Source organism: Salvelinus sp. IW2-2015, linkage group LG34 (genome assembly GCF_002910315.2).
Source record: "Salvelinus sp. IW2-2015 linkage group LG34, ASM291031v2, whole genome shotgun sequence".
Lineage (NCBI taxonomy): Eukaryota > Metazoa > Chordata > Actinopteri > Salmoniformes > Salmonidae > Salvelinus > Salvelinus sp. IW2-2015.
The window spans coordinates 5,397,315-5,425,163 of NC_036873.1; the positions used below are offsets into that span (position 1 = coordinate 5,397,315).

Below are 27,849 nucleotides of genomic sequence, written 5' to 3' on the forward strand. Positions count from 1 at the left end.
TTGAATCTATCTAATCGAATAGAATCCACAGATTGCGAGTTGAAGATAAATACTTTTACTGAGATATTAGTAATTGACTGACCCAGTCTCCCAACAATACTATTTCTAGGGAWWWTTTTTRATCAATGTTACACAYTTTCAGCCATTCCTGAACCTGAGACCAGAAACACGCAAAAACAAAAACAAAACAAATGGTCTATTGATTCTGTATCCTCACAACAAAATCTGCAGAGCTAYGATGATTGTATGTCCCAAATATTCAACATTTTGTTGGTGGCAAGAATTCTGTACAATAATGTTAGCTGAAAAGCACGAAGTCTTGAATCTTGCGTCCTTTTATATATCAACTCATACACCCTGTACCATAGAATCCATACATCAAAAATCTCTTCCCAACTATTTTCCAATCTGTATGGCACAGCTGTCAACATCCTGGTCCTCAAATGAAACTAGTATACTTTACTATTTATGCTATTTTTATTCCTCCACCAGTTTTGATCCTTTATATTGGGCAGACAGACCAGTTCCCTACCTCCTCTCGCTGCCACCTGCCTCCTCCATTTTTGGGGTAATGCTGTAATCATTTGGTTGTAATCTTGGATTGAGCAGACCTTCCCATATAATTATGATAACTCTACCACTCCAATTTACAATATCATTTAAAAACAAAATCCCCTTTTCAAACATMTTTTCCATAAATACAGGTATTTTATCAACCAGTACATCTGAGTTCAGCCAWAATATTTGTTCTATCTTTTCATGGGGATGACATTGAAATTGTAGCCAGCTTTGCAATGCTTGTTTGGGGGGGAAAATAAGAATTTTTTATTAAACAAAAATGAGACATGGCAATCTGCACAAAGGCAAAAAGGTCATTTTTAAACAATGGATGAGCTTTTCTTAGTAATCTACTTAAACCATTTAGGGTTAAAGTTAAACTTTTGGATAAGTAAAGCTTTTAGAGAGAGGTTTAGTGCTTTTATATTTAATCATCTCAACCCTGCCAGTTCATACTCATTTTATAGATAGGCACGCTTMAYCTTGTCTGGTTTAGCATCCCAGAAAAAGCTAAATATTATTTGCTCATATGTTTTGAAAAATGAATCATCAGGAGTAGGCAGCGCCATAAGTAAACTAGTAAACTGAGATAAGACTAAGGAGTTAATCAGTGCATTTTTCCCATAAATAGACAGTTATTTCCCTCTCCATGGTTGCAGTTTTCTATTGAAATTCATTGTGGAGATCTCATTTATATATTTTGTGATATGAATACCAAGTATGTCTACTTGACTGTCAGCCCATTTTATAGGTAAACTGCAGGGTCATGTAAAAGTTGTATTTATTTAAAGATCCAATACGTAAAATTGTACACTTATCGTAATTAGATTTTAGTCCAGAGAGTCCGTAAAAGTTATCTAGATCTTCAATGAAACACTGCAGGGATCTAGCTTGCGGACTTAATATAAAACTTGAGTCATCGGCTCTCAGAAACAGCTCCTGCTAAAGCCAGGGAAAAAGTAATTCCTGTGTGCTTGGGTAATACATGCACCGCGGTGACACCCCATATATCTGCTAGCTAGGCTAATGAGATCCACATGACTTCCTGGGAACTGAAAAACGAGGATACAAGACTCCCTATATCCTCCTCTGATTTCCATACTGTCTCAATAAAGTGTAAAATATACAWATATTTCTTTTTTTACACTTTATTACTTATATATTACTGCATTCTGAAAGAATTCAGACCGCTTGACTTTYCCCACATTTTGTTACGTTACAGYCTTATWCTAAAATTGATCAAATACATTTYCCCCTCATCAATCTACACACAATGACAAATACATAATGACAAAGTGAAAACAGGTTTTTAGATTTTTTTTGCAAATGTATTAAAATAAAAATAGCAATACCTTACTTACATAAGTATTCAGACACTTTGCTATGAGACTCGAAATTGAGCTCAGGTGCATCCTGTTTCCATTGATCATGCTGGTTTTCTACAACTTGATTGGACTCCACCTGTGGATAACTCAAATTGATTGGACAAGATTTTGGAAAGGCACACACGTCCCATATAAAGTCGAAAGTTGACATTGCATGTCAGAGCAAAAAACTCCAAGCCAATGAGGTGAAAGGAATTGGTTCATCAGAGCTCCGGAGCAGGATCCTGGTCGAGGCACACATCTGGGAAGGGTACCAAAACAAAGTTCTGCAAGCATTGAAGGTACTCAACCCAAGGAACACAGTGGCCTCCTTCTGACATGGAAAAAAGTTTGAACACCACACAAGACTCTTTCGTGAGAGCTGGTGCCCAAGCAAACTAGAGCAATTTGTTGAGAAGGAACCTTTGTCAGGGAGGTGCTACCAAGAACCCGAATAGGTCAACTCACTGACATGAGCTCAGAGTTCCAATCTGTGGAGATTGAAGACTAAACCTTCTAGAAGACCAAGACACCCCATCCTCATGCAGAGCCATCCAACACAATACAGCCTATATGGAAGAGTCGACTCTATAAGGACTTACCAGACCACTAGAAGAACAAGAGAATTCATACTAGTCAATGAATGGACAACCCAAAGAATTCAAACAACTACTTTGACCTGACATGGCCAAGTAGTCAACGTCTGGAGAAGGAAAACACTGAGCAACGATCGCATACGGTGAAGGCATCAGTGATGCAGCATCATGCTGTGGGGACTGTTTTTCAAAGAAGCAGGCCACACAGACTGGGGAGACTTATTCAGGATAACGGGGCAAAGATGTACAGGAGCAAAGTATAGAGAAGATCTTGATGAAAACTGCTCCAAGTGCTTCAGACTCCGACTGGGGCGAAGGTTCACCTTCCAACAGGACAATKACCCCAAGCACACAACCAAGACAACGCAGGGGTGGCTTCGGGACAAGTCTCTGAATGTCCTTGAGTGGCCCAGTCAAAGSTCGGACTTGAACCCAATCGAACATCTCTGGAGAGACCTGAAAATAGCTGTGCAGCGACGCTCCCCATCCAACCTGACAGAGCTTGAGAGGAACTGCACAAAAGAATGGGAGAAAYTCCCCAAGTACAGGTGTGCCAAGCTTGTAGCGTCATACCCAAAAAGACTCGAGGCTGTCAAGGTGCTTCAACAAAGTACTGAGTAAAGGAATACTTATGTAAATGAGATATTTCYGTTTTTTATTTGTAAACATTTCTAAAAACCTGTTTTTGCTTTGTCATTATGGGGTAGTGTGTGTAGTTTGATGAGGGGGAAAAAATTATGAAATCCATTTTAGAATAAGGCTGGAACGTAACAAAATGTGGAAAAAGTCAAGGGGTCTGAATACTTTCCGAATGCACTGTATATATTTAAAGTACCTTGACTTGGCATTTAACATGTGTTTTAGAACAGCGSTAGCTACAATAGCCAAACTCTGGCAGAAACAAATGAACAGAAGCTATCAGAGAAGAAGACAGTGGAAGCTAATATAGCAATACTGGTGTCACCATGACGACAGATAGAAATCAGACAGACAGACACCCACCCATCAACCCACCGACCATCTCACCAACCCAGCCAGCCAACTCACCCCTCTGGCTTGTCCTGGACCAGGCCCCTCATCTGTCCGTGCATGGCGTCCTGGATGTTGCCTGAGGAGTAGAGGCCTATGGGGGTGTTGTAGGCTGTGCTCACCACCTGACGATGGTCGTCGATGTTAGCTGCAGCTATAAAGGGCTGGGCCTTGCGGTTGTGACCTGTACCAATGGGTTTGAACTCCTGAATGGAGAGAGAGAGAGAGAGAGAGAGAGAGAGAGAGAGAGAGAGAGAGAGAGAGAGAGAAAGACAAGGAGGCCTTATGTGATGTTCTCTGACGCATACAAACACCAACAGGTGTAGACACAAAAATATGTTGACAACTAAAACAAACAAATACACACACATACAAGCTATGCAGGTACACACACACATAAGCACGCACACACAGTCTCTCCTCCCCCCTAATGAGATTCACATGATATCTCTCTCTCTCACCTGCTGCTCAGCCTCCAAGTTGATTTTGAACGGGTTGGCTTTCCCGTCTTCCGTGACTTGAGGCGACCATAGCCTGGTTTCTGGTCTGGGAACAAAAAAAACAGGTCATGATCAAACAGAGTTCACTGTCAACTCCCTCGACCGCAGGTGAAACGATTATGACCACAGACCAAACATCGGTTTTACATGGCAGCTGGGCCACAGTACACTGAGCACTCATAAATCAAACCCAACTTCATAGACTTCCTTTGGTGTGTGTGTGAACAGTATAAAAGTGTGTGTGTGTGTATGAAAGAGTATTTGTGTGAGTATGTAGAAGTGTGTCTGTATTAGAGAGTGTGGGTGTGTGGAGCTCCTTTCTTGGAGTTCTTGGGTATGAAATCGTCGTTTGCCAGCTCTGGAACGTTCTACGTAAGATGGAACGTTCTATGTGGTATTAAAGAGATCTTGGGATTCATCAAGTACAGTAAGTTCTGTAGTTAGTCAAACATGAACGTGTGTTTGACTAGCTATGTGTGTCATAGGATACACCCAAACAGTGACAGTTCGTTTCACATCATTGGTAGTCAATTGTGTCACTGATGTTTGTACACACGTCTCTATTGTAATGGTGTGTGCTTTTATGTGAGAGGCGTGTGTGTATTTGTGTATGTGTGTTTGTGAGAGTATTACTGTGTGTGCACGTGAGTATTAGTGTGTGTGCGTTTATGTGCGATGTTTGTGTATTAAATTGTGCGTGTAAGTGTGTGCATGTCAGTGTGTGTGTTTACGTGAGAGGACTGTATGTGGGGTGGGCATCAATGTGTGCATGTCAGTGTGTGTGTGTATGTTAATGTGCGTGCGGGTGTGTGTGTGTATGTCTCCAGTGTGTGTGTACGTATCAGGTGAGTGTGTACGCGTATGCATGTCTGTATCTGTATGCGAGTGTCCCACAGTGTGACCCCCGACCTCTGGACGGTGAGGATGAGCTGGTAGATGGCGTCTTTGATCTTGTTCTGGGCCTCACAGTGCATCATGTCCTCCGCCGGGATGCCCTCGATGGCCAGGATGACATCACCAGGACACAGGTTGGCCACCGCCGCCTTACTGCCCGGAGTGATCTGCCCAGAGAGAGAGAGAAAGAGAAGGGTGGACACATGAGATTGATCATTATTAACTCCATTGTCACAAATTATTCTAATCATGGTTGCTGTTATTAGTGTTGTCTTCATTTACTTTGGTGAAGTAAGCAAACGTCTTCACTTTTCATACTTAGAAAGTGAACTGAACTGAGAGTGAGGGAGATGGAAAGAGATAGAGCTTGAAGTGAGAACCCGCTGCCAAGGTATATTTTTACGATTCTCTCCCATATACAACTCAGTACGACTTATAAAACCCGATCATTCAGAGAGAGAGAGAGAGAGAGACGGAGACAGAGAGAGGAGATGGAGAGAGGAGACGGAGAGAGATCAGTAAGGATCGGGTGTATGTGGCTGTTAGTAATCTACTATTAGCCAGGCAGAATTGTGTGCCATTTTTGTGTGGTTTCGTAGTCACACAAACATGGCCTGCTCTATATCAGCGCCATCTCATCATCTATCTGACTGATTGTAGTTGAACAAACCTCTTTGGGCCTAATTGATACGTTAGGTTAACTGTAGGCCCACTTCTAGTGAAGTAGACCACCTTTAAGCACTTCTGGTCTATAGAACCTCTAATAAAAGCATTGATTCCATTTCCTCCTAACACTTCGTTGCCACAACGTTGCATATAGATTTGGGAGAAGGTTGTCCATGAAATTACCCTATGGCAACATGTTGATAGGGTTGCTGAATTTTGTGCACAACAACCCAACTATATGCTATTTATGTTCATACCAATTAAGAAGCAATACCAAAACGCCAACTCAAAAGTAGATTTTGTTGCAGAATTTGAAATATACATTTGCTGGGAGTTTGCAGTTTGTTTTAGTAGCCCGTCTACTTGACAGTGTCCTGGCCTCCAGAGTACATGGTTGAAACCGCTCTGTGTATAAAGTCAGGAGGTAAACCTCTCTCTCTGCGTATAAAGTCATTTGCCCTCGCTGGTATTTGAGCTCGTGCAAACCGTTTATTTCCCCATCTCTCTGTGTGGACGAAGTAAACACGTGTTTCGTTCTGCCGATTGACAGTATACAGATGGAATACGGACACTAGCYGGGCGGAAATGATTGGGTTTTATAAGTTGTAACGAGTAACATACGATAGAGAATCGTAAAAATATAGAGAGAGAAAGAGAGAGAAAGAGAGCGAGAGAGCAATTGAAGTTAAAACCTCAAAAGTAGCCAGGGTTTTAACTTCAAATACTCCCTATTTTTCGTCCATTTACTTCAAATGCTCTCTTTTCTGTGTGTCTCCCTCTCTCTCTCACCCCTTGCAATATTTCTTTCTCTCATTCGCTCTCTCTCTCTCTGATGGGTTTTCCTCTCCGGTGRAAGAGAACCATATTGCGTTTTAGGCTCCACAGATGCAACGTTGTAGCCCTCACAGGGGAGACGTTACATTGAAGCTTGGATCACGGGCCTATAAATAACCCAGGATGAGAGAGTCATGGGATGTGGAGGGAACATGAGTGATTTACACGATTGAAAAACTTTGGCATTTTCCTTGACAACCATCTGCATCTCCCTGTGGCGTGCATCATTTTTACTACTCTCCTATCCATTCCAACAGTCAGTCCCAAATCGCTCCCTAACCCTTCATTTGGCCTTTTTAAATGTTTGCAGATCTGTAAGGTGAAATCAATATGGTGGAAGCTCCTCCACTACACTGGAACCTATCCAGACTCTTCAGATCTGCCRACATTGATGGGTTAGGGCCAAAAGGAGGGCTAGGAGACGAATTGGGAGCGGCTGCATAGATGGACCCCTGGGTTGTGTTCAGCAGGGAGAAAGCAATGGTTTGAAACAGGGAGCTACTACCACAACTTGTCCAATAAGAAGCCCTCATTTTCATTTTCGTTTTGCTATGCGGTACACACACACTACTGAAAACAAAACCCTAGTTTCTTCCCTAGTCAGCTTCCAGTCCTAGCCAAACATGCACGACCGCAGCTAATTTAAACATCACTCGTCATACGTCCTGGAGTCCCTCGTTTACTGGAACCGGGCAATGGACGTCAATTAATAATGTTTAGTTTACGCTTTCACTTGGAAACAAAAATCAACTGTAGAAGGGGATGTTTTTTTTTTTTTAAACAAAAAATGGCCTGGGAAGACATGGCTGAGACAAGGTCGAGGTCGAGGTCGGGGTTCAAGCTCTGCGAGCGAGAGGAATGTGCCAGTGGCTAAATCTCATTACAAGTGARCAGCCCCTCGAACGAGAGCTAATAAGACCACGTAGAGAGGATTKAAGAAGCTTTCGATCAACGACTGCTTTGTGAGAGGTTAGGAGTAAAGTGATGAGAGCTTGTCTAGTGGGTGGATGGTGAAGGGATACGTGAACACACAAAGGCACACACGGACAGGGTCGAGGGTACATGAGGAGATTTAAATCAATCAAGGCGAAATATTGAAACACAACGAATGGAGTCAGATTGTACTTCATCCCCCTGATGGTTAAGGTTAGGCTTGGGGATAGGGTAATCTGACCCTAGATCTGTGGTTAGGGGCATCAGCTACCTGCGGTGCCTTTGAAAAGGTGTTTAATAATAAACACTTGTCTGACATCATGGCCGAGACCCCGGTTTTTGCCCCTCTCTCTCGCCAGCCTCCCTCCCCTTCATCAGCTTGCGGGTTCTCTGCTCACACAACAGGTGTGTAGTGGCCATTAGGGGCCGATGATTCACAAATCTCACCGGTAACTCTTTTAGCTCCCGGCCCTGGTGCCAGGCCTAAACTTAGATACACGACAGGGATTACTGATACTCCTATGGTTACACACACGCACAACCTTGCCAACGTTAAAATACAAAACTCCAACATATACACACACTCCCACACAGACAGACACACATACAAACAAACACACAATGTTAACACAAACAACATGATGATCTCTCCCACACACATACAGTTTAATGACTTAACTTGAGCTAAATGACAGGCATTCTCTGAATAACTCCACCTAGATGCCTACCCAGGAGACTGCACTTTGGTCGCCAGCTATTAACCCATTCCCAGCAGCCTGCGTTCATTCAGCTGCTGTGTGTGTGTGTGTGTGTGTCCTAGTAGATGATGCAAACAGCTATTTCAAACTAAGCTGCAGATATTTACTGGAACACGGGTGTGTGTGTGTGTGTGTGTGTGTGTGTGTGTGTGTGTGTGTGTGTGTGTGTGTGTGTGTTCCCCCAGCCGCGCAGCCTTCCACCATATAGAAAAACCCCTGCTGTATCACGGTTTATCACAACCCAAAACACACATTCCCAATCCAGTAGTCTTTCACTGTAAGTATCTGGGCTGTTAGGGAATGGCTGAGACTGTGCGTGTCCAAATGGTCTCCTACTCCCTTTATGGTGAACTGCTATTGACGAGATTTCTATGGGCCCGGGTCAAAAGTAGTGCGTACTGTATGTTGCCATTTGGGACGCAGACTTTTGGCAGTATTACTCTTATGGTCAGTCTGGTCGAATACACAGAGCTCTTCCCTGCTGTTTCTCATCCTAGCACAGCTATTTAACTGAGACAAGAGGTTAAAGGGAAGGTGAGCCAAGTATGCCGGCAGTAAGAGAGAGAAGGGGGGGATGGGGGGGGGTGAGAGACACACGCACACCATAGGCTAAGACAGAGCGGATCAACATAATCCCCTACACACAGAATACAATGGTGGAACGGTTGAGTATATCTGACCATTTGTGTTCTGTGTAGGAAGACACACACACACACACCTCCCTACTACTGCCACCTCCTCACACACACAAACACCTGGCACCAGGCCCACTCAAAGATGCTCGAACATACATCACACATGCAAAACATACTGTAAACACACAATCACCCACCCGTTGTCAGTCTTTTAAGTCTAAAAGTATCAGGTACACTCTCTTACCCTGGAGATGGTGAGGGGCTGGTTGAAGTCCTTGCCGCCGGTCAGTCGGAACCCCCACGGGGCCGGGCCATTTAGGACAATGTCCAGTGGCATGTCCCCCTCTTTGTCCCTTGTCTCTGTTCCTGTARCTGGAAGTACACTGGTGTGTGTCCCAAACACAGCCGGGTTCTCAGAAACAGAGCAGCGGGACGACTTACTCATGTACCCTTTTAAACTAGCGGAGGGGTGGTGGTGGGGGGGGGACCCCACCCCCTGAGTGAAGTCATTGGCCCCGACTCAGGACCAGAGGCAGTTCTCCCTCTCACTCTTTTTCCTGGCGACACTTACTCCCGTGTTCCTTTACTTCTGTTTGGTCTCGCTCTCTATCACTTTCTCTCTCCCCCTCCTTCTCAGGCGTAGCAGCTCTTTCGCTCTTTCTGAACATGATACTGTACCTGTTATGCTTGAACTCAGCCAACTCATGTAGCGTCATCCTTCTCCAGCATYGTCTCGCTCTCTTGCTCCACCTGTGAACATCCAGGGGAAGAGTGGAGGTAGGCCAGTGTCTGAGCGTGCAGCCCACTCGTCTCTCCTCGTCCCCGGGTTGCCTCGGAGCCTGACTGGGGCCCCACTCCGCACTCTGGCTGACGCTCTTGTCCGGCTGCTCCTGCCCTTATTTGGTCTGCAGGCGCAGCTCCTCGCGCAGGCCCTGGAGGTCCCCCAGGCGCAGCAGCATTCCAGGACCTATTGATCTTTAGCGGGCCCAGAGCTCTCCTCCCGCCTCTCTTTCKCGCTCTTCATTTAATTTGAGATCTCTCGTTATTTTTTCTGTTTGTGTGATCTGGACACGAACCAATCTCCATTCAGTTCTTAACGTTTCACTCACACACTCGCTCTCGTGAGWGTTTAACAGAAACGAGGTTAGAGGTGTTTACATAACCATTAATGGAGGCAATTTTTCTTCATCTCTCGCACTCCTCACAGGAACCGTTACAAAAATATCTAATGCAATTAAGTCATCCGTCAAAACACAAGCAGTTCTTATGTGTATATATGCATGACAACAATGTAAATGCACAGTAAGCATTGAAGCAAGACAAGCTAACCTATTATCAAGTTGTCAGCCTTCCCTCTGTGCATGAAGTCTGTTTCCATAATGTGTATGGGGAGGAAGAAAGCCAATCAAAACAATGGATGGCCATTTCTTTCTTTTTTTTAATAAGCCCAATTAGGATGACATTAAAGTCGTTCATTCTCCCTTCGGTGTCGATCTCCTGAAACGGCTAACATACCTTCCTCAAGACGTATCAGTCCGGGTTTGTTTGTACAGTTGCCATGGGGGCAGGTTTTAGGAAGGAGCTGACTCCTASACAAATAAAGGATGTCTGGGATGGTGTGTGTCTGTAGAAGGAGTGTACACACACACACGTCTCCAGATACGTACCTACTTCACATAGAATACTTGAAATTGTCTTRGTCCAACAATACAGTCCAAAACATATTGGAGCAGCGTGAACTTTAACCTTTCCTGRAATATASACACAGTTTACCAATAGWAAAMAGGYATACCCAAACGCGCTACAGCCCAGCTTAAACAAAAGGCTCCGATGGAGACGATTTATGCCGAAACATAAGCCCTTTTGTTTGTTTGTCCCGTCAATAAATCTTTCAGATTTACCCAGCAACAGAGGGCTCCTTTGTCTTCATCCTCCCTGCTAGTCACCAGTTGAAGTATCCTGGGGCAAATGTTTWTTTTTTTTATACATACAGCTTAATTGCATACAGTCATTCCTACGTGGACCACACCAGAACTTAACTACCGTATAACCATGTTGTCACACCAGTGAGAAAAGGAGTCCGCCTGTTATCAGACTTTCCAAAGAGAGAAAAATACAGAAAGTATCAGGCAGAATTTATTAGGAATATAGTACGAAAGAAATCGTAAATGAAAGAAGAAAGACTTGTAGAAAGACTTGTAATAAGAATGTCATTGCAATGTCATCCACTTGAGTTCACATTTGGACAAAGCTAAGATTCTGCACTTGTAGCCCCCCATTTCTGATTCAATATAAACAACTCCAATGTGAGACGGGGATCCTCCAAAAGTCCACGTCTTCAGTCCAAAACCTTTAAAGTCCCCGAAAGTGGTAGCAAAGGCAGACTAGAAATATTTAAAACATTACATTCTATCCTTAATCAATTATGGGTAACGTACATTCCCTTATACTCCATTTTGTTCTCCAGAGCGGGTATCCCTGGTAACACGACAAGGTACCCTTCATAAAGAGCACCTTAAAGTAGTGTAACACACTATAAATGTTTTCTTTCAGTTTTTTTTTTGCATACTGTATGGCTGTTTGGGGCGATTGAGGTGGATGTAGGAAAAGGTGGTGTGAAAAAGTGAGAAGAGAAAAGGCAACCCAAACGGATGGTGGGTGAGAAAATAAGAGTTTATAAAGCAGTGGATCATGTCATCGATTTACAGCTCCATACAAAAGACGTACAAAAAACAGCACCAACAGACACGCAGTGCTCTCACATGCCAGGGTCGTGTTCATTAGKGATAGCAACGGGAAACGTTTGCAACWGAACACRAACATTTGCATTTCTTATCGGACATGTCCAGGTAGTCAGTTTTCTTCTGTTTGGTCCCTAATGAACACGACCCAGGGAAGTGTGAATGAAAAGGGGATGGTGAGAAAAATAAACGACAACAAAACCAACCAAAGACAGAAACCAAAAATAAAGTAATTACATATTAAGGTGCTTAAACAATTGTTCTGCGGTCAGTGTCCTTCCTATGTGAATAGATACTCAATTACACACGAAAAAAAAGGCAAAATAAATTCTTAAAATCACATTCATTTAACACAAAAAGTATGCCTAACAAATGTTATTCAAATACATTGTTACAAGCTATTGCATTGACACTAATCGTTTCATTCATTCCGGACAGTAAAAAGGTCACCGTCAGAATTATCTAGAGAAAAAAACTACTCCAGGAAGATAACTGTATAATTCAAATTACGCCGCTTATCTGATTATATTAGAGTATAGTAAAACATCCCATTTGGACAAAGGCAATGAATGTGGCGACAACATTAGCTATGTAATTCCTAATACAGTATTCAACAGCGATCTTAAAAAGAAAACCTCGTCATAGAATAAAATAACACCATTTCAAAAAGGAGGGTTGTGTTATTGTCGACACCTGAAGGTTTGTTGTATATTGACAAAAGTAAATGTCAGACTTGACTGGGAACAAATTTAGRCTAAGGGGATTTGCTGTGGTTGAAATTAGCCAAAAGCACACTTTACCTTAGGCCACTTCCACTAGAAGAAAGAACACAAAGTAAGCTGAGAAACTTATGTTGCTCTATCCAGAGTTATATTTATGGACGGAGACATCTAAATGACGTCCTCTCAATATTCAATACTTTTCCCATTATAAATATCTTTACATACAAGAAAAGTGGGAAAACGGGTTGCTCTTGCATATGTTTTTCCAACGGTATCAAACTCCTAAAGCCCTATCGACAATCCAATGTAGCTCTCACTTGTAAAATCCGTAGCGTACTCATACATTTCAAGTGAGAAAAAGGATAAAACGCCAAGTCCACCGATCAATAAAATCCCAAATCTATAAATATTATTTCCCATCTAAAGTACAAAATGTACTGTAATTGTTCAAACAGAAGGGCTAAAAATTAAATATTTCCACTTCCACATTTGAAATAACTCGTATAGGAGTTCGCAAACACTATAATGAGAAACTGGAATTGACTGTAGGCCCATAGAGGGCAGATATCCAGAGCCTTCCGGTGCAAATAGAAGGCTCTGCAAATATATTTATACGCTTTCAATATCAATGCATTTGCCTCCAAACATTTCTTACCCTATCCCGTGGTACCCAGCAACACTTTGGGCATCGTGCATTAGACAGCGTCATCATTTTCACTGGGGGAAATAGGTGAGTGTTCCTGTGTTGGTGTATAACATTTATGAAGAAGATTTTTTACTAATAACGCTGTGGTTGTTTCATGTTGCTTATTGAAAGTTGCTGTGGATAAGAGCATTTGCCAAAGGATTAAACATTGAAATGTGTTGCAATGTCCTATGACAATATACTGCTCTGAAAATACCAACCTGCCCCCCTATTACAGATAATACACTTAAGGGGGGGGGGGGGTCTCTGTATTGATTTAACACTGAGGAAAAAGGGGGAAAAAAACATGTCCAAAACCAAGATGGCTGACATGATGACGTCAAGGCAATCCTGAGTGGCAGTTTACTTGGCATCTTTAACTCTTATCTTTACCATATTTGACCTTTCTGAATGTTACACAATCAACTTATCAATGGGTTAAAATATATCTAATAAATCAAATAAGAGCAGATGTCAACACTTAAAGGTGGCCATCTTGYTTGGCTACCATTCCTTCAGTATCTGAGGTGACAGGAATTCAAAAGTATGGATCCCTTCTACCGCTTCTCGATCATTTATAAAATAATTGTTTAATTAGTGGAATAGTCTCCTTTAGAGTTGGCTAGTTAGAGCTAAAACAAAATATTTGTTGTGACATTGTCACACATGCTTGGGCAAGGCTTCTTGGATGACCCGACRTAGTGGGGTCATCCTAGGGTCAGCTCCACCTCCCCCAAATCTTAACCTTAACCATTGGTGGGGAAAGTGCAAAACTGACCCAAATCAGTGTCTGGGAGCAACTTTACTCCGGTKTGGTTGTGTCCAATATGGGTTGTGCTAGAGATGGAAGGGTCCAAGTAAGGAGGGTGTGGGGGTGGATCGGATTCTTCATTATAGTTTCTTGACGTAGTTTCCTGGAAAGGTTCCAAACTGCTTGCTCCGTCGGGAAGTCCCTTTGCAAAAACACAAAAACAGAGATGCCAATTTTCCACTATGTAGACACCCACGGTGACGTTAAAACATCCTTATAGGTCGTAATTGTAAAAGAGAATGTGTTTAATAAAGGCTAATAATAATCAACAATGAAATGTGTCCGTTTACATACTGTAGCCCACTCGAAGTGATTGATTCTAGAATTTCAGTGGTTCTTCTACGCAGAGGGAACTATCCAAATAATTGCTGTATTAAATAGTGTATTCAAATATTGCAAAAAACACAAATGATTCCCTGCACCGTTAAAATAAACCCAAGACCACATTCAAACCAAAGTTTATTTTTCAGAAGCTGYCTGTCTAGTTAGCAGCATTCCTACCAGACTGCAATGTAATCAGGAAATGAAAGATCTCGTCGAGCTAATTGGCAAGATTTCACAGAGGCCCCTTAAAAATCCCATTGCAACATGGCTGGACTTTGAGGAAGGAAGGAAATACAAGGACCTAGAAGTGAGGGGTCAAATTCATTCTCAGTGCAACCAGTCTTTASTGGTAATATCCCCGTTTGGTATCATGCTGAGTGGTCAAAATGGRTTAAGTGGACATTTCAGAGTGGGAGAGGAAGGCCCTGTTCTGAAACAACTCTTACTCCCTAGGCACTTCCCCTAGCCCCGAGTCACTTCCCCTAGCCCCTAAACCCTAGGCACTTCCCCTAGCCCCTAGGCACTTTCCCTAGCCCCTAGTCACTTCCCCTAGCCCCTAAACCCTAGGCACTTCCCCTAGCCCCTAGGCACTTCCCCTAGCCCCTAGGCACTCCCCCTAGCCCCTAGACACTTCCCCTAGCCCCTACTCCCTAGGCACTTCCCCATAGCTCCTAGGCATTTGTAAATCTGAGAGGACTGCATAGATCTAAGTAATGTGGCAGAAATTCCTGCTTGTCTATCAGACTATTACCACATTTCTTATCCTTATCAAAGTCTTTGAGATGTACGCCCTAAGTGCCTATAGGCTAGCGGTTGTTTCAGGATGGAGCTGACGYGTGTTGTACTCAGGGCACAGGCAGTAGATCACACAAGGAACWCGAGCACCACCTACTGGTGAGAGTGGGGTACGAGTTGAACATAAATGCGATTCAGTATCCACTGCTGCAAATCTACTAACTGCAGGGCTCTCCAACCCTGTTCCTGCAGAGCTACCGTCCTCTAGGTTCACTCCAATCCTARTCTAGCACACCTGATTCTAATAATTAGCTGGTTGATGAGATGAATCAGGTTAGTCACAACTGGGGTTGGAGCAAAAAAACCTACAGGAGGGTAGCTCTCTAGGAACAGGGTTGAAGAACCCTCTACTACAGCCTACCAGAGCGTTGGTCTCCAAAAATGCACCCTTCGATCCTCCTTAACCGTGAAACTATTTCCGATCTTCTGTCATGACTGGATAGATAACAACAGCTTTGCTTTTCAACAACCAAGTACTGCGATCCTGTGAGRAAAAGGTGAAGTACTTATTCTCCTCTCTTACCGACAAACCAGCCGTCGTCGCACTTCTCCATGACGTCCACGACGTCCCCCTCCTTCAGCTCCAGCTCGTCCTCGTTACGGGGCAGATAGTTGTACAGGGCCTGGAACCTGGGGGGGACACAACCAGGGCTGTGTGAGAAACGTGGCCCACACCGCTATAGCTTTGTGATAAGATCAATGTTGATGTCGGCAGGTAGCCTAGCGGTTAATTGGACCAGTAACCGAAAGGTCGCTGGTTCGAATCCCAGAGACGACTAGGTGGAAAATGTGCCCTTGAGAAGGGCACTTAACTCTAAGTGCTCTGAATAAGAGAGTGTCAGGTAAAATGTATGTTGATGATAATGTTGATTGTACAAGTGATAAGGGGGCTATGCTCAAATGAAATAAATGTAACGTAGAACATCTGAGATGATGTTGCTGAAGATATTGATGATTACAAGAACGACCGATGGGGCCACAACCATGGAAACATAACCCACTTTGCTACAGTCCTATGATAAGAATAGTATTGTTGTGTCAAGGATTGAGATTCTACTGTTACTTACAGGTCTCCTCCACCATGGAGCGAATCCTGCACAAACCTCTGAGACAGAGAGAGAGAGAGAGAGAGAGAGAGAGAGAGAGAAATAAGTACAGCGTGACAAACAGTTGATGGTGTTGATATAAATCCACTGCTTTGAGAGGCACACTTATCATTTGGCTCCATTCCCCTTTCAGATGAGAACAGAATCAAATAAACCCCCAAATCCACTCCTTAACAAAAAAACACACCCAATCTCAATGTTCAATCCCCCACAAAGAAACAAATGCACTACAATGTGGTCAAACAATATCATGCACTGAAATCCAGGGGTAACCAACAGGGTATTATTAGAGAACAAAGACTACATTCCCCACAATGCACAGCTGCTAGTGTCACGCCCCTACCCTTCGACCTCTAACAGGCGACAGACAGGACCTTCGGGTCGCGACGGGGCTACGGGGGGGTTTACCGTCGACCGCGAGGAGGTCGTGCTTAAAAGGAGGCTGAAAGAACCAGAAATGCGACAACAACAACAACAACAAGACAGACAGCTGTCAGCCTCCATTTTCAGAAAGAACAAGAGCAGCCATTTTGACCACAGAGAATCACTGGTATTGTCCCAAAGGACACCCTGTTCCCTATATAATGCGGCATTTTTTGTTACAAAAGGTAAAGGTTAGTGCATTATATAGGGAATACGTTGTCATTTGACACAAAGACAATTTGGTTGCAAACTCCTGAGCACTCATGCTGTAGGCAAGGGCTGTCTTCCCATGCATACAAAGGCATACACCGTTTATACAGTATAGGTGATTTATACACCTCTTATAGGCTACACACAATACATCTAAAAGAAGCTCACCTAGGTACACACTGGCACTCTCTCATATTAACACGGAGCACATGGGCATCTGCAACCAGACGTCCAACATGCTGCTAATTTACGCAGTGTTATCACACAGCCGCACACACACTTCACTGGTCCAACAGGTGATTCATAAAAATGTATTAGGGCACAACACACACACACAGTCCATCAGGGTTCATTTGAGTTAGCGTTTCTTATAAGTTGTTGTAGCACAATATGAGCACCTGCAGTGTCTTTTACCTTGATCTTAGGAGACCTAGGCTCTGGAAAAGGTACGAGTGGAGGGGAGGGAGAGGAAGGGGGAGGAGAAGAGAGGGGAGGGGAGGAAGGGAGCGCCTGTTGTGCGTCAGGGATGGGGGAGGTCGGAGGAGAGGGATGGGGGGGAGCAGGGGAGACCAGGGGTGGGATGGGCTGATGTGAGGCCAAAAGGGAGGAAGAGAGAGGGGTGGGAGAAGTGGGGGGAGGAGGAGTAGAGGATGGGTGGGAGGTAGGGAGGGGTGAGGTGGTGGGAGGCGGAGAGGTGAGAAGTGGAGAGGAGGGTGAAGGAGAGGAGAGGTGAGAGGTAGAGATGAGGGAAGTGGGGGGAGGAGAGCAGGGTGGCACAATCTGTGGCGAGGAGGAGAGGGGGATTGGGGGAGGGGGAGAAAGACGGGACAGTGTAGGAGCTGTCTCTTATACACATCTAGATGTGTATAAGAGACAGGGGGGAGGGAGGAGGGTGATGGGCTCTAACTGTGCCGGGCTGCACAAAGTGCTGTGACAGCGGGAAGGATAGACATCAGCCTGGGAAGGGAAGGAAAATGTGATACCAATCACACCCAGCRTCAAACCTCGAGCTGAATCACCATTCCAAAATGGAGGTTCATTATTGAAGCATTATTCTGCATAATCAAGTAAACATGAGCCAGAAAAGGCAAGATGTGAAACTACAGGGGTTTAGGGTCAATTCCATTTCAATTCATGACTGAAAAGCCTCCATATATCCAAGCCCTGGTTAACCAGGTCTTTTTAATCATAATAAGTACATCTTAAATATATTATCAAACTGTGTAAAACTGCTTGGAATTGGCTCGGGTTAGGTGTTAGCAAGCATGTGCGTATGCTTCAACGGAGTCTGAAACCTGGTCCACACTTCATGCGCTACCTCTGTTTTCAGTCCCTCTCTGTGGACAGTTATAGTACCACAGTCGTCTTCTTCCTCCTCCTCCTCTTCTTCTTCCCCTCCTATAGCTTCCTCCCCTTCCTCAATGTACAATGTCATCGGCCTCTGAGAACCCGCYGTCCTCCTATTCACCCTTTTTGATTGGCTGTCCTGCGTGATGGACATGGGCTGTGTAGTCACGGGCCTATGAAACTCCGTCTCGAGCCTAACGCTGCTCTGTGATTCGTTGGTCAGTGCCACGTGCGGGGGTTYCACGGCCGGCCTGAGAACCTCCCCYCCGTCTTCGTCACACATGGGCTGATCCAGGATCATAGACAACAACTGATCATAGGGATCTTCCACTTGCTCCTGAAGAGACGGGGGTTCTGTTTCTAGTTCTAGGGATACTGGCTGAGCACTTGACCTGTACCATGGCAACAAATCTGCGTGCGTGTCCGCCGGCTCGGGTTCAGCGCAGAAGAACCCCCCTCTGCCTGCTAGGGACAGTGGTTCGTTCTCTTCACTGTCTCTCAGGCCCCTCTCTTCGAGGTATCCCAGGAAGGTGTCGGGCACGGGGGAGGCGGAGGGAGAGGAGGAGTCAGGAGGAGGGGGCGGAGAGAAAGGAGGGGCTGAGGGGGGGGAGTCTAAGTCAAACAGCCACTGCTTGACAGCCGGGATGGAGGCAGCGAGACGACTCGATGCGTTTCGGGGCGGAGGGGTGAGCCCTCGTTTTGGCGGCGCGGGAGGGCTGGCCCTCCGTTCTTGAGCTTCCAGGAAAGGGAGGCGGCTCGGGGGGATGGGGTACGGCGTAGGTGGTACGGGGCTATTGGAGGAGGGGGGGCCGAGGGCAAGCCAATCGCCGGTGACGGCCTGCAGACGCTGGGTCTTCACAGGAGGAGGGGTGTTGGGTGAGGGGGGCGTGGAGCGAGGAGGATTGTGGTGGTGATGGAGGGAAGGGGGGGTGGGAGAGCTGTCGAATGGCTCCGGAGGGAGAGAGAGAGAGAGAGAGAGAGAGAGAGAAGGGGTATAAAAGAGGAAACTTACACACCAGGAGTGGAGAAGGTGTGAGGGACTGAGGGAAAGAGGAGATGCACACAAACTCATCCACACTCATTCTCCCCTGCCATCCAAACCCAACAGTACCCTCTCTCCATCTCATTTCATTCTCTAGCACATACACATATTTCACCAGGCTCAAAATGTTCTACATGCGTCTGGGTCCACTTGTGTGAAAGCCTCTCCGTTAAAGGGAGAGTACGGAGATTTGCCATATTTAGGTATTTGTTTCCTTACCGTGAAAGCAGTCTGTGGACAAGGAGGAACTGTAATCCACACTCAATATCCCAATTAGCATTGTGATGCTATCCCTTTTGGGTGGACATGACTTCACCTTTAAGCCACAGCATGTCGACAGCTACTTGAGATGGCATGGTACATATGTAGCTTTCTTAAAGGGGAGGTAGTAGGATCCCTAACACATTTACAGCGCTTAGGAAAAGCTTTACACAACGTCCAGAAAGAGGACACGGTGCAAGTGACAAGACTTGCTYGCTCTTTGGAGTTTTAGGCTGGGTATCTTTAATGCACTGTGACAACTGCTGATGGAAAAAGAGCTTTGTATATATTTTGGGGGGTTGATTGATTCAGACTTAAAGGTGGCTTCAGCGATATGACATCATCATACACAGTGGGGCAACTTGTTGCTCGCGGACATAAAAAAACAACAGAATTCAAATCTGCCAAAACACACGGTCACAATTGGCTTACTCCAGCTTGGGCCCTCCCCTGAGGCGTGTCCCAACGGTGGCTGAWTAGTGTTTGGAAGTGTATAACACTAGTTACAGATCTAGGATCTGTTACAGATCTAGCTTCCCCTCCCCCAATCCTAACCTTAACCATTAGTGGGAGAAATGCAAAACTGACCCAAGATCAGCGTCTAAAGGGCAACTTCACCCTGCACCAGATAACACGTGGCTGGAGTAACTTTGAAAATCAGAGGACGGGCTCATTGTAATAGGTAGAACAGAACCCTATCAAACACCTGTTCCAGCCATTACCATGAGCCATCCTCCCTTTCACCAGCCTCCACTGGTGACTAAATACTGTAACAAGTGACCTGCTCATTGGGCGCTGCACTGTGGCTCCCCTCTGCTTCAGCCTAATGTGTGTATTGTATACTGGAGCAGAAGACAACATTTCCAGTCTTTTCTGGACTAATAAAATCATTCTTCTTCTTCTGTCCCTACCTTGGCGGGCRTGGAGCCCTGTGTCCTGTTGCTGGGGTAGCCRTGTGGGTCTGGGTGGTGGGAGGGGGCGGGGCTCTTGGATGGCGAGCGTTTGACGATGTCTATGTAGGCCACGGGGAARATGCCCTGCTTGGTGGTGTCTGGGATCTTCCCCTCGTACCAGTTCTGGTCCACCTGTCTCAGCAAGACTACCCGCTCACCCTGCAGATTGTATACGCAGGTGAACACACACGGACAGACGCACAAATATATGTGCACATCAACGCACACGGGAATTTGAGACACTTCAGTGAACAGACATGCGCATTGAATCATGCACCAACACGCACACACACACACACTCCTCACCTTGCGGAGGGACAGCTCCACGTTAGTGTCAGCGTTGAAGTTGTACCGGGCCACCCCCTCCCCGATCTCTCTGACGTGTGCTGGTGGAGGAGGCCTAATCGGCTGCTGCTTCTCTGGCAACGCCATCTTCTGTGTGTGTGTGTGTGTGTGTGTGTGTTTGGAGAAAGCGCGGGGAAAGCATAGGTCAGAGAAGTTATCAATTAAACTGCAAACTGGGTGATAACACACACACAATCATTATCATCTGAAACACACACACACACACAGGTGGGCGACAGGTAGCCCAGCTGTTAACCTCTTGGAAATAGGGGGCGCCCTTTTCACTTCTGGATAAAATTGTGCCCAATTTAAACGGCCTCGTACTCTGTCCTAGATCATATGATATGCATATTATTATTACTATTGGATAGAAAACACTCTGAAGTTTCTAAAACTGTTTGAATTATATCTGTGAGTAAAACAGAACTCATTTGGCAGGCAAACTTCCAAACAGGAAGTGAAAATTCTGAAATGGGTCTCTGTGAAAGGCTTCGCCTATTCAATTGTCTTGTAWTTATGGATCTGTATGCACTTCATACGCCTTCCACTAGATGTCAACAGGCAGTAGAACGTGGAATGAAGTGTCTAGCCTTCTCTGGGACCGGATGAGAGTCGTTGGAGTGAGAGGTCAGCCATATTGGCAGTATTTGGCTACGCACTTAGGGCTTGTCATATCTTTGTCTGCAATGCGTTAGGTAGACACGAAGAAATGCTCCGTCTTATTGGATATATTTGTGAAAAACATCCTAAAGATGGATTCTCAACTGAGTTTGACCAGTTTATTCGACTTTTATTATCACTTTTTGAATTTTTCGTTCATGCATAAAATCTTCATGGACACGTGAGCTACACCATGCTAGCCAAAGTTGCTAATTCGACAGAAGAAATGGACATTCTAAAACAAAACAACGATTTATTGGAACTAGGATTCCTGGCACTGCATTCTGATGAAAGTTCATCAAAGGTAAGGGAATATTTATGATGTTATTTCGTAATTTTGTGGACTCTTTGGACTCCAACATGGCGGAGAATGGCTGAGCGCTGTCTCAGATTATTGCATGCTGTGCTTTTTACTAAAGTTATTATTTTTTTTAAATCTAACACAGCGGTTGCATTAAGAACCAGTGTATCTTTAATTATATGTGCACCATGTATTTTTCAGCAAAGTTTATGATGAGTTAGATTACGTGGCTGTCTAAAATTTCTCCGGACATTTTGGTGCCATTTGTGACCATGGCGGCAATGTAAAACCACGATTTGTAGCTATAAATATGCACATTTTCGAACAAAACATAAATGTATTGTATAACATGATGTCATAAGACTGTCTTCTGATGAAGTTGTTCAAAGGTTAGTGATTAATTTTATCTCTATTTGTGGGTTTTGTGAAAGCTATCTTTACGGTGAAAGAATTACGTTGTGTGTTGGGCTATTGTGGTGAGCTAACATAAATATATGTTGTGTTTTCGCTGTAAAACATTTAAAAAATCGGACATGTTGGCTAGATTCACAAGATGTTTATCTTTCATTTACTGTATTGGACTTGTGATTTCATGAAATTATATTATAGGTTAAAGAGAGTTGGGCCAGTAACCGAAAGGTCACTGGTTCAAATCCCCAGAGACGGCAAGGTGGAAAAATCTGCCTTGAGCAAGGCTGTTAACCCCCCAACAACAACAACTCAGCTGATTCAGAGGGGTWGGGTTAAATGCGGAAGACATTTCGGGTTGAATGCATTCAGTTGACTAGGTATCCCACTTCCCTTTCACCCCACACACACTCAATGTGCTCTACCTCTATGTAGGAGATGGGGAAGATGCCCAGTCGTCCGCGGTGCTCTCCCTCGTACCAGTTGCTGTCGATCTGTCTGATGATGTTSACCGCGTCGCCCTTCTTGAACGTCAGCTCTCTGAAACAAYGGTCACAAGATGCTTCTTAAAACCCCAAACACCTGTCTCTATGGGCCGGTTTCCCAGATGAAGCATAGTCCTGAACCAAAAGGATCTCTATTGAAATTGCTTTACAATGACATGTATTGATTATATGTGGCCCACGCAGGAATTAAGCCCAAAAACCCAGGCGTTGGCAGCACTGTGTTATAAGGGTACACGCATTGAGTCATATGGAATCGTCAATGTGACATTGTTAACCAGCCAGGAACTAGTCTCGAGCCCAAACTCTAAGGGTATTAAGCCGGAACATTGTGGGAGGCAAGCTGGATGTCTAAGAGACTAGCCAAGCACCATTTTAGTATGAAGAGCAATGGCAGCAACACTCGTCCATGCATGCCTTTCAAGGTCGGGAAATGATTAAGCAGGCGGATGTGAAGGTAAGCAAGTCACTGCTTTTTAACCTAAAATTAATTACCCACTGCACCATACCAGTGTCTATAGTACAGTGTGTGAACAAAGCAATTTTCTACATTACGTAGTAAATAAAATATGAGGTAGAGTCCTAGAAAACCAATTTATCTTTTTGATCCCAATTTTCACTTGTAGACACTGGAATGGGCTGGAGATAACGAATATGAGGTTATTGCCCATAACTGAGGTTAACTTTGGCCCCCTCAAAGAAAAGCGGACTGTCTGTTTTAAGCGCGTGCYCGGCCTACATGCTTCCAAACCAGTGCAGCACACGCCACGGTCCCCGTATCTCCTCATTGCGTTCAGCCGCTCTACTCACTTAGCAGTCTGTGCCTTAAAGTCATATATAGCTCTGGCAGGCTGTTTCTGATGGAGGAGAGAGAAGAGAATGAGTTGGGTCATCTGCTTATGGGAGACCTATGAAGATGGAGATGAGAGAGAGGGAGGGAGGTATATAGAGAAAGGGGAGAGAGCAGTCTTGTGTTACCAGATATGATACAATTATGTTGACATGTAAAGCTCATCAGGACAGTGAAACAATTCTTATTGAATCAATCAACAACTAGGTAGAGAAGAAAACCACCCCTTTGGGCCAGTAGTGTAATAGCGTGTTAAAAATACAATACATCTTCTAAATAGGAGTACCAGTGTTTCCCCTAGAATTGAATAGACGGGGTGTCTAGCTCTTTGGACCCCACCTAAAAGAATGTGGCTTCAATTGAAAATGTTGCAGATTTAATGTGCCCGGAAAATAAATAATCTATGGGAAACACTGGGATGTACGGGTTTAGCTAGTCTCGCGATGCTATACTTCCAAGTCTCATTTATCACTCGGCTATTGGGGCCTCAAAGTTAGTCTGGAAAATCAAAGTTCTGGCTACCTCTCTGTCCGGGGTGGCTCGTCTGGTCTGCCCCCCTCCCCCGTCGCTGGTGGTTGTGTTGTACCCCCTGGAGGCATCCTGCTCTGTGAGGGGGAACAGCACAGGGGTCAGGGGTTATCGTCACGGTCAACAAAACAGTGTTACCATGGCGATGGGACGACACATGCACAGCGACGCCAGGAGGCACGTTCAGAAGGGCGAAACCRCTACAGCATGCTCAGATAGAAATGTATTGTGCAGAAACTGACATGATGGTCTTTTATGCAGAATATCATGTTGGCTCTATTCGTCACATTTCCCATGGGAGGATTCAGAAGGGTGAAATGCGCAGGTGGACATGCAACACTATAGAGCTGACACGAGTGTCTATTCTCCACGATTAAAAGAGGAATGTCCGCTCTATTCAATATATTCTGTGTCTTAGCGTTCTGTAGCGTTGCGGCCTCCCCGAGTAAACCACGTTGGTATACGTAATGGGTGATGGTATCATTCAGGGTAGTGACGTCATCCAGGAAATGAGTGTCGGGCAGGAAATGACTAAATCAAATAATGAATGAATGAAAATGCATTTTATTTCCATTTCGGGGTAAACACATGGTTTGGATAGTGTAGCACAGTATGATTGAAAGGAAAAGCATGCACGTCACAAAACCGGAACAGAACATTTGAACAGAAGAGAACAGAAGGATAAGTCATTTATACCAGCAAGCACATACAGTGAGCTCCAGAAGTATTGGGACAGTGACAATTTTGCTAATTTGTCACTGTCCCAATACTTAGAAATCACTGGACATTCCAAAAATATAATTATCCAATTGATAAATCGTCCATATCGGGATGTCTCATGGTCTGACAAACACACATGGTCTGACAAACAGCAAAAATGGTGCCACTGTCCCAATACTTTGAGCTCACTGTACATTTAAAAAATATTTCAATCCAATTGATAAACCATCCATAACAAAATCATAAATACAAGTGGTTCACCGTAACAAGGCACGTAACAAAGGGGAGGGAAACAATACAGCAAAAAAAGATATACGCCAACAATAACACAACCAAACCTAGTCATGGATGGACCGATACATCTCTAAATAATAGGGAACCAAATACAGTCAACAACAAAATCATTTAACCATATAAGGGAATGAAGAGGAAGCATGCGGTCCCTGGGTGTCTTGAGGATGAGCCAATAGGAACAGGGCTTCTTTAACCTCAGCTCTGTTCATTGGCCCATTGCTGGAGCACAGTGACTGGTAGGAGGGAGGTGGTCACAGGCAGGCAGTACTGGGGGAGTTGAGGAGGGAGAGGGACTGAGGGCTGGTGTGTGTACTGTGTGTGTGTACTGTGTGTGTGTACTGTGTGTGTGTGTGTACTGTGTGTGTGTGTGTATGCTCCACCTGCATTGCCGTTGCCTGGCTCCTCTCCATAGTTGTCATTATTGGAGGCGTCGGTATGACGACTGTAACAGGCACTTAGCGGCGACTGTAGCCGCGGCGACAAGCCGTACACGTTTGGACTCCCGTCGGGGTACGAGGCGTTCGAGGGACCCCCCTTGCGGCTCCCCCTCTGCCCCCGTAACGAGGAGCTCCTCTCGGGCACATCCGGGAGGATCTCAGCCAGTAGCCTCCGAAGGATGCCATCGTCTGGTAGCCTAGCGCCGCTCCGGCCTCGCTCCGCTTGGATGTGTTCGTAGATATCCCTCAAGGCCGCATCCAAAGCTTCATAGACGGCTTCTTTAGACTTGGGCCTGGTACTTCGACCTCCACTACTTCTTCTCGAAGTGGGTGGAGAATCACCCTTTTTCCTCCGGAAAGGCACGGGACTGACGAGGAAGGCCAGCTTGGACATCCCCTGCTGGGTTTGGGCTGCTTGGGACGAGGGGGGTAGAGCATGGTGGTCCCCTCCGTTCCCTCCCCTTCCCCCGTGTCTGGTTTGCTGTGTCTGGGGGGGTTTCTGCCGGAGATCCTGACGGGCCCGCTCCCGCTCGTGGCGCAGCATGGTGGTGAAGCGGGTGTTGGAGGCCGGGCAGCGTCCTTTACACGAACTGATGAGGTGACGGTGCTGGTAGCCCTGACCCTGACCGAGAGACTGATGACTGGGGTTGTGGTGGCTGTGGTGGTGGCGAAGGTGGTGGTGGGAGGAGGGACCGTAGAAGCTCTCGACTGACGAGGTGAGCGAGCAGTGGTCGAAGTCACTCTCGCTGCAGAAGGAGGATCCTTCGACTTGGACAAAGTCACTGAGGTCCGAGGCGGCTGCATCCTGCTCAGACTCAGAGTACTCGGCCCCCGGGACAGCGGCCCGTCGATAAACGAGGGGGTCGGGGAAATCGTGGGAGTCCAGGGCGAGGCGGGGCTGACCCTCGGGCGGGCTCCTCGCCCCCTGGTGAGCGTGATGGGACGTCCCGTTCCCATTCCCGTTGTTAATGTCCTCTTCTAGCAGAGACTCAATGGAGAAACGGCGTTTGGGGTACCCGGGTGTCTCCCTGCCCCCGCCGCCTCCTCCCCCACTACTACTGGCGCGGGACGATGACCCGCCGGGCGTGGTTGTGCCAGACGGGACCTCGCTATCTCCCAAGTCGGGCATGGACTTGGACTTCTGGATGAGTTGCTCGTATGTGGAGATGCGCGTTGGCACCGTATCGCGAGGGACCTCCAGGCCCCACGACGGCCCCCAGGGGGAGAGTTTTCGGGGGAAGAGGTGCGGCTGGCGCTCCAGCTCCAGGATGCGGGCACGGACCGAGCGGATGACGTCAGAGGGCAGCAGCTGGGCGCGGTCGATGTGGTGCATCTTGCGGTAGAGCTTCAGGAAGCCTGGCGCGTCGTGGGCACGTCGCCGGTGCGGGCGAGGCAAGGAGCGGGTAGAGGACGATGCGGTTTGCCCCAATGGGTTGTCGAATACCAGTGACCCGGCGCTCTCCGAACGGGTAGCCTTGTGCCCGCCCGGGTGCCCGTCGTTGAGCAGGTTGTCACAGCTACGCGACCTCAGCTTTGCGGGCGAGGGCGGCGCGTCTTCGGCGCTGCTCCATGTCTCGGAGTCCTGCCGCCGCGTCTGCCAGCCATTCTTGAAGCAGGCGATGCGCTTGAGGGGCGCGGAGGCGGCCCCCGGGTTTGCATCGTCGCCGTGGCGACGGTGGGCGAGGTTGGAGGGCACGGGGGAGAGAGGGGAGCGGAGGTACGGGCCCGGGGAAGAGCTCAAACGGGGGGAGCAGGTCATGTCGCACGCGTCCCCACCTTTCAGACGATCCCATAAACCAGAGCAGCGTGGTAGAGGGGAAAAGAGGAGGAGAGGATATTAACCGCAAAGAAAGTGAGAGGAATAGAGATAAAGAAATAGAGAGGGAGAAATATACGCTATAACAGAGCACTTGAACATACTGTAGCCTTCATCATGCAATGGTGGAGAGGGTGAGAACGAGAGAGAGGCTAAAACAGAGCACTTGAACATCAGTTCCATTGTGCCAATCACAAAGCACAATGGTGGAGAGAGAGACGGGGGGATTTACAATACACAWCTCACATCCTTTTCACGATATACTGTACACAGTGCACAAAACATTAAGAACACCTGCTCTTTCTATGACTGATCCAGGTGAATCCAGGTGAAAGCTATGATCCCTTATTGACGTCACTTGTTAAATCCACTTCAATCAKKGTRGATGAAGGGGAGGAAACAGGTTAAAGAAGGATTTTTAAGCCTTGAGACATGGATTGTGTATGTGTGCCATGCAGAGGGTGAATGGGCAAGACACTGCAACGCTGCTGGGTTTTTCACATTYAACAGTTTCCCGTGTGTATCAAGAATGGTTCACCACCCAGAGGACAYGCAGACAACTTGACTGTGGGAACCATTGGAGTCAACACGGGCCAGCATCCCTGTGGAACGCTTTCGACACCTTGTAGAGTCCATGCCCACGACGAATTGAGGCTTTTCGGAGGACAAAAGGGGGCTGCAACTCAATATTAGCAAGGTGTTCTTAATGTTTTGTCCGTGTACATCGCAACAGAAACAGATGTACAAAAAAATGACAAAACAGTTCTGCTAATTTTTCTGTTGCCGAACTTGACAAAACC

The 27,849-nt window shown here is 45.9% G+C and overlaps 3 protein-coding genes across 3 annotated transcripts in view; all 3 read right to left on the bottom strand.

Annotated features, from left to right (window-relative positions):
* Positions 1 to 9,614, bottom strand: part of LOC111958510 (PDZ and LIM domain protein 3) — a 36,734-nt gene extending 27,120 nt beyond the window's left edge. The window contains exons 1-4 of the mRNA XM_023979766.2: positions 9,012 to 9,614; positions 4,957 to 5,108; positions 4,009 to 4,093; positions 3,566 to 3,753 (exon numbers count right to left, since the gene is read on the bottom strand). Of these exons, the coding sequence (XP_023835534.1) occupies positions 3,566 to 3,753; positions 4,009 to 4,093; positions 4,957 to 5,108; positions 9,012 to 9,212 (626 nt within the window). The 5' untranslated portion in view covers positions 9,213 to 9,614. The remainder of the gene's footprint in view (positions 1 to 3,565; positions 3,754 to 4,008; positions 4,094 to 4,956; positions 5,109 to 9,011) is intronic.
* A 1,276-nt stretch (positions 9,615 to 10,890) lies between these two features.
* LOC111958333 (sorbin and SH3 domain-containing protein 2) overlaps positions 10,891 to 27,849 on the bottom strand; it is a 47,024-nt gene continuing 30,065 nt past the window's right edge. The window contains 9 exon segments of the mRNA XM_070437167.1: positions 10,891 to 13,868; positions 15,369 to 15,475; positions 15,913 to 15,950; positions 20,146 to 20,346; positions 20,494 to 20,622; positions 22,327 to 22,441; positions 23,215 to 23,312; positions 23,777 to 23,859; positions 25,177 to 27,009. Of these exon segments, the coding sequence (XP_070293268.1) occupies positions 13,807 to 13,868; positions 15,369 to 15,475; positions 15,913 to 15,950; positions 20,146 to 20,346; positions 20,494 to 20,622; positions 22,327 to 22,441; positions 23,215 to 23,312; positions 23,777 to 23,859; positions 25,177 to 27,009 (2,666 nt within the window). The 3' untranslated portion in view covers positions 10,891 to 13,806.
* On the bottom strand, positions 17,105 to 20,139 carry LOC139023635 (histone-lysine N-methyltransferase 2D-like). The gene is made up of 3 exons (XM_070437142.1): positions 17,903 to 20,139; positions 17,460 to 17,541; positions 17,105 to 17,364 (listed from the first exon to the last, which is right to left on the bottom strand). Exons 1-3 carry the CDS (start codon positions 19,001 to 19,003, stop codon positions 17,105 to 17,107), a joined length of 1,443 nt encoding a protein of 480 aa, XP_070293243.1. The 5' UTR covers positions 19,004 to 20,139.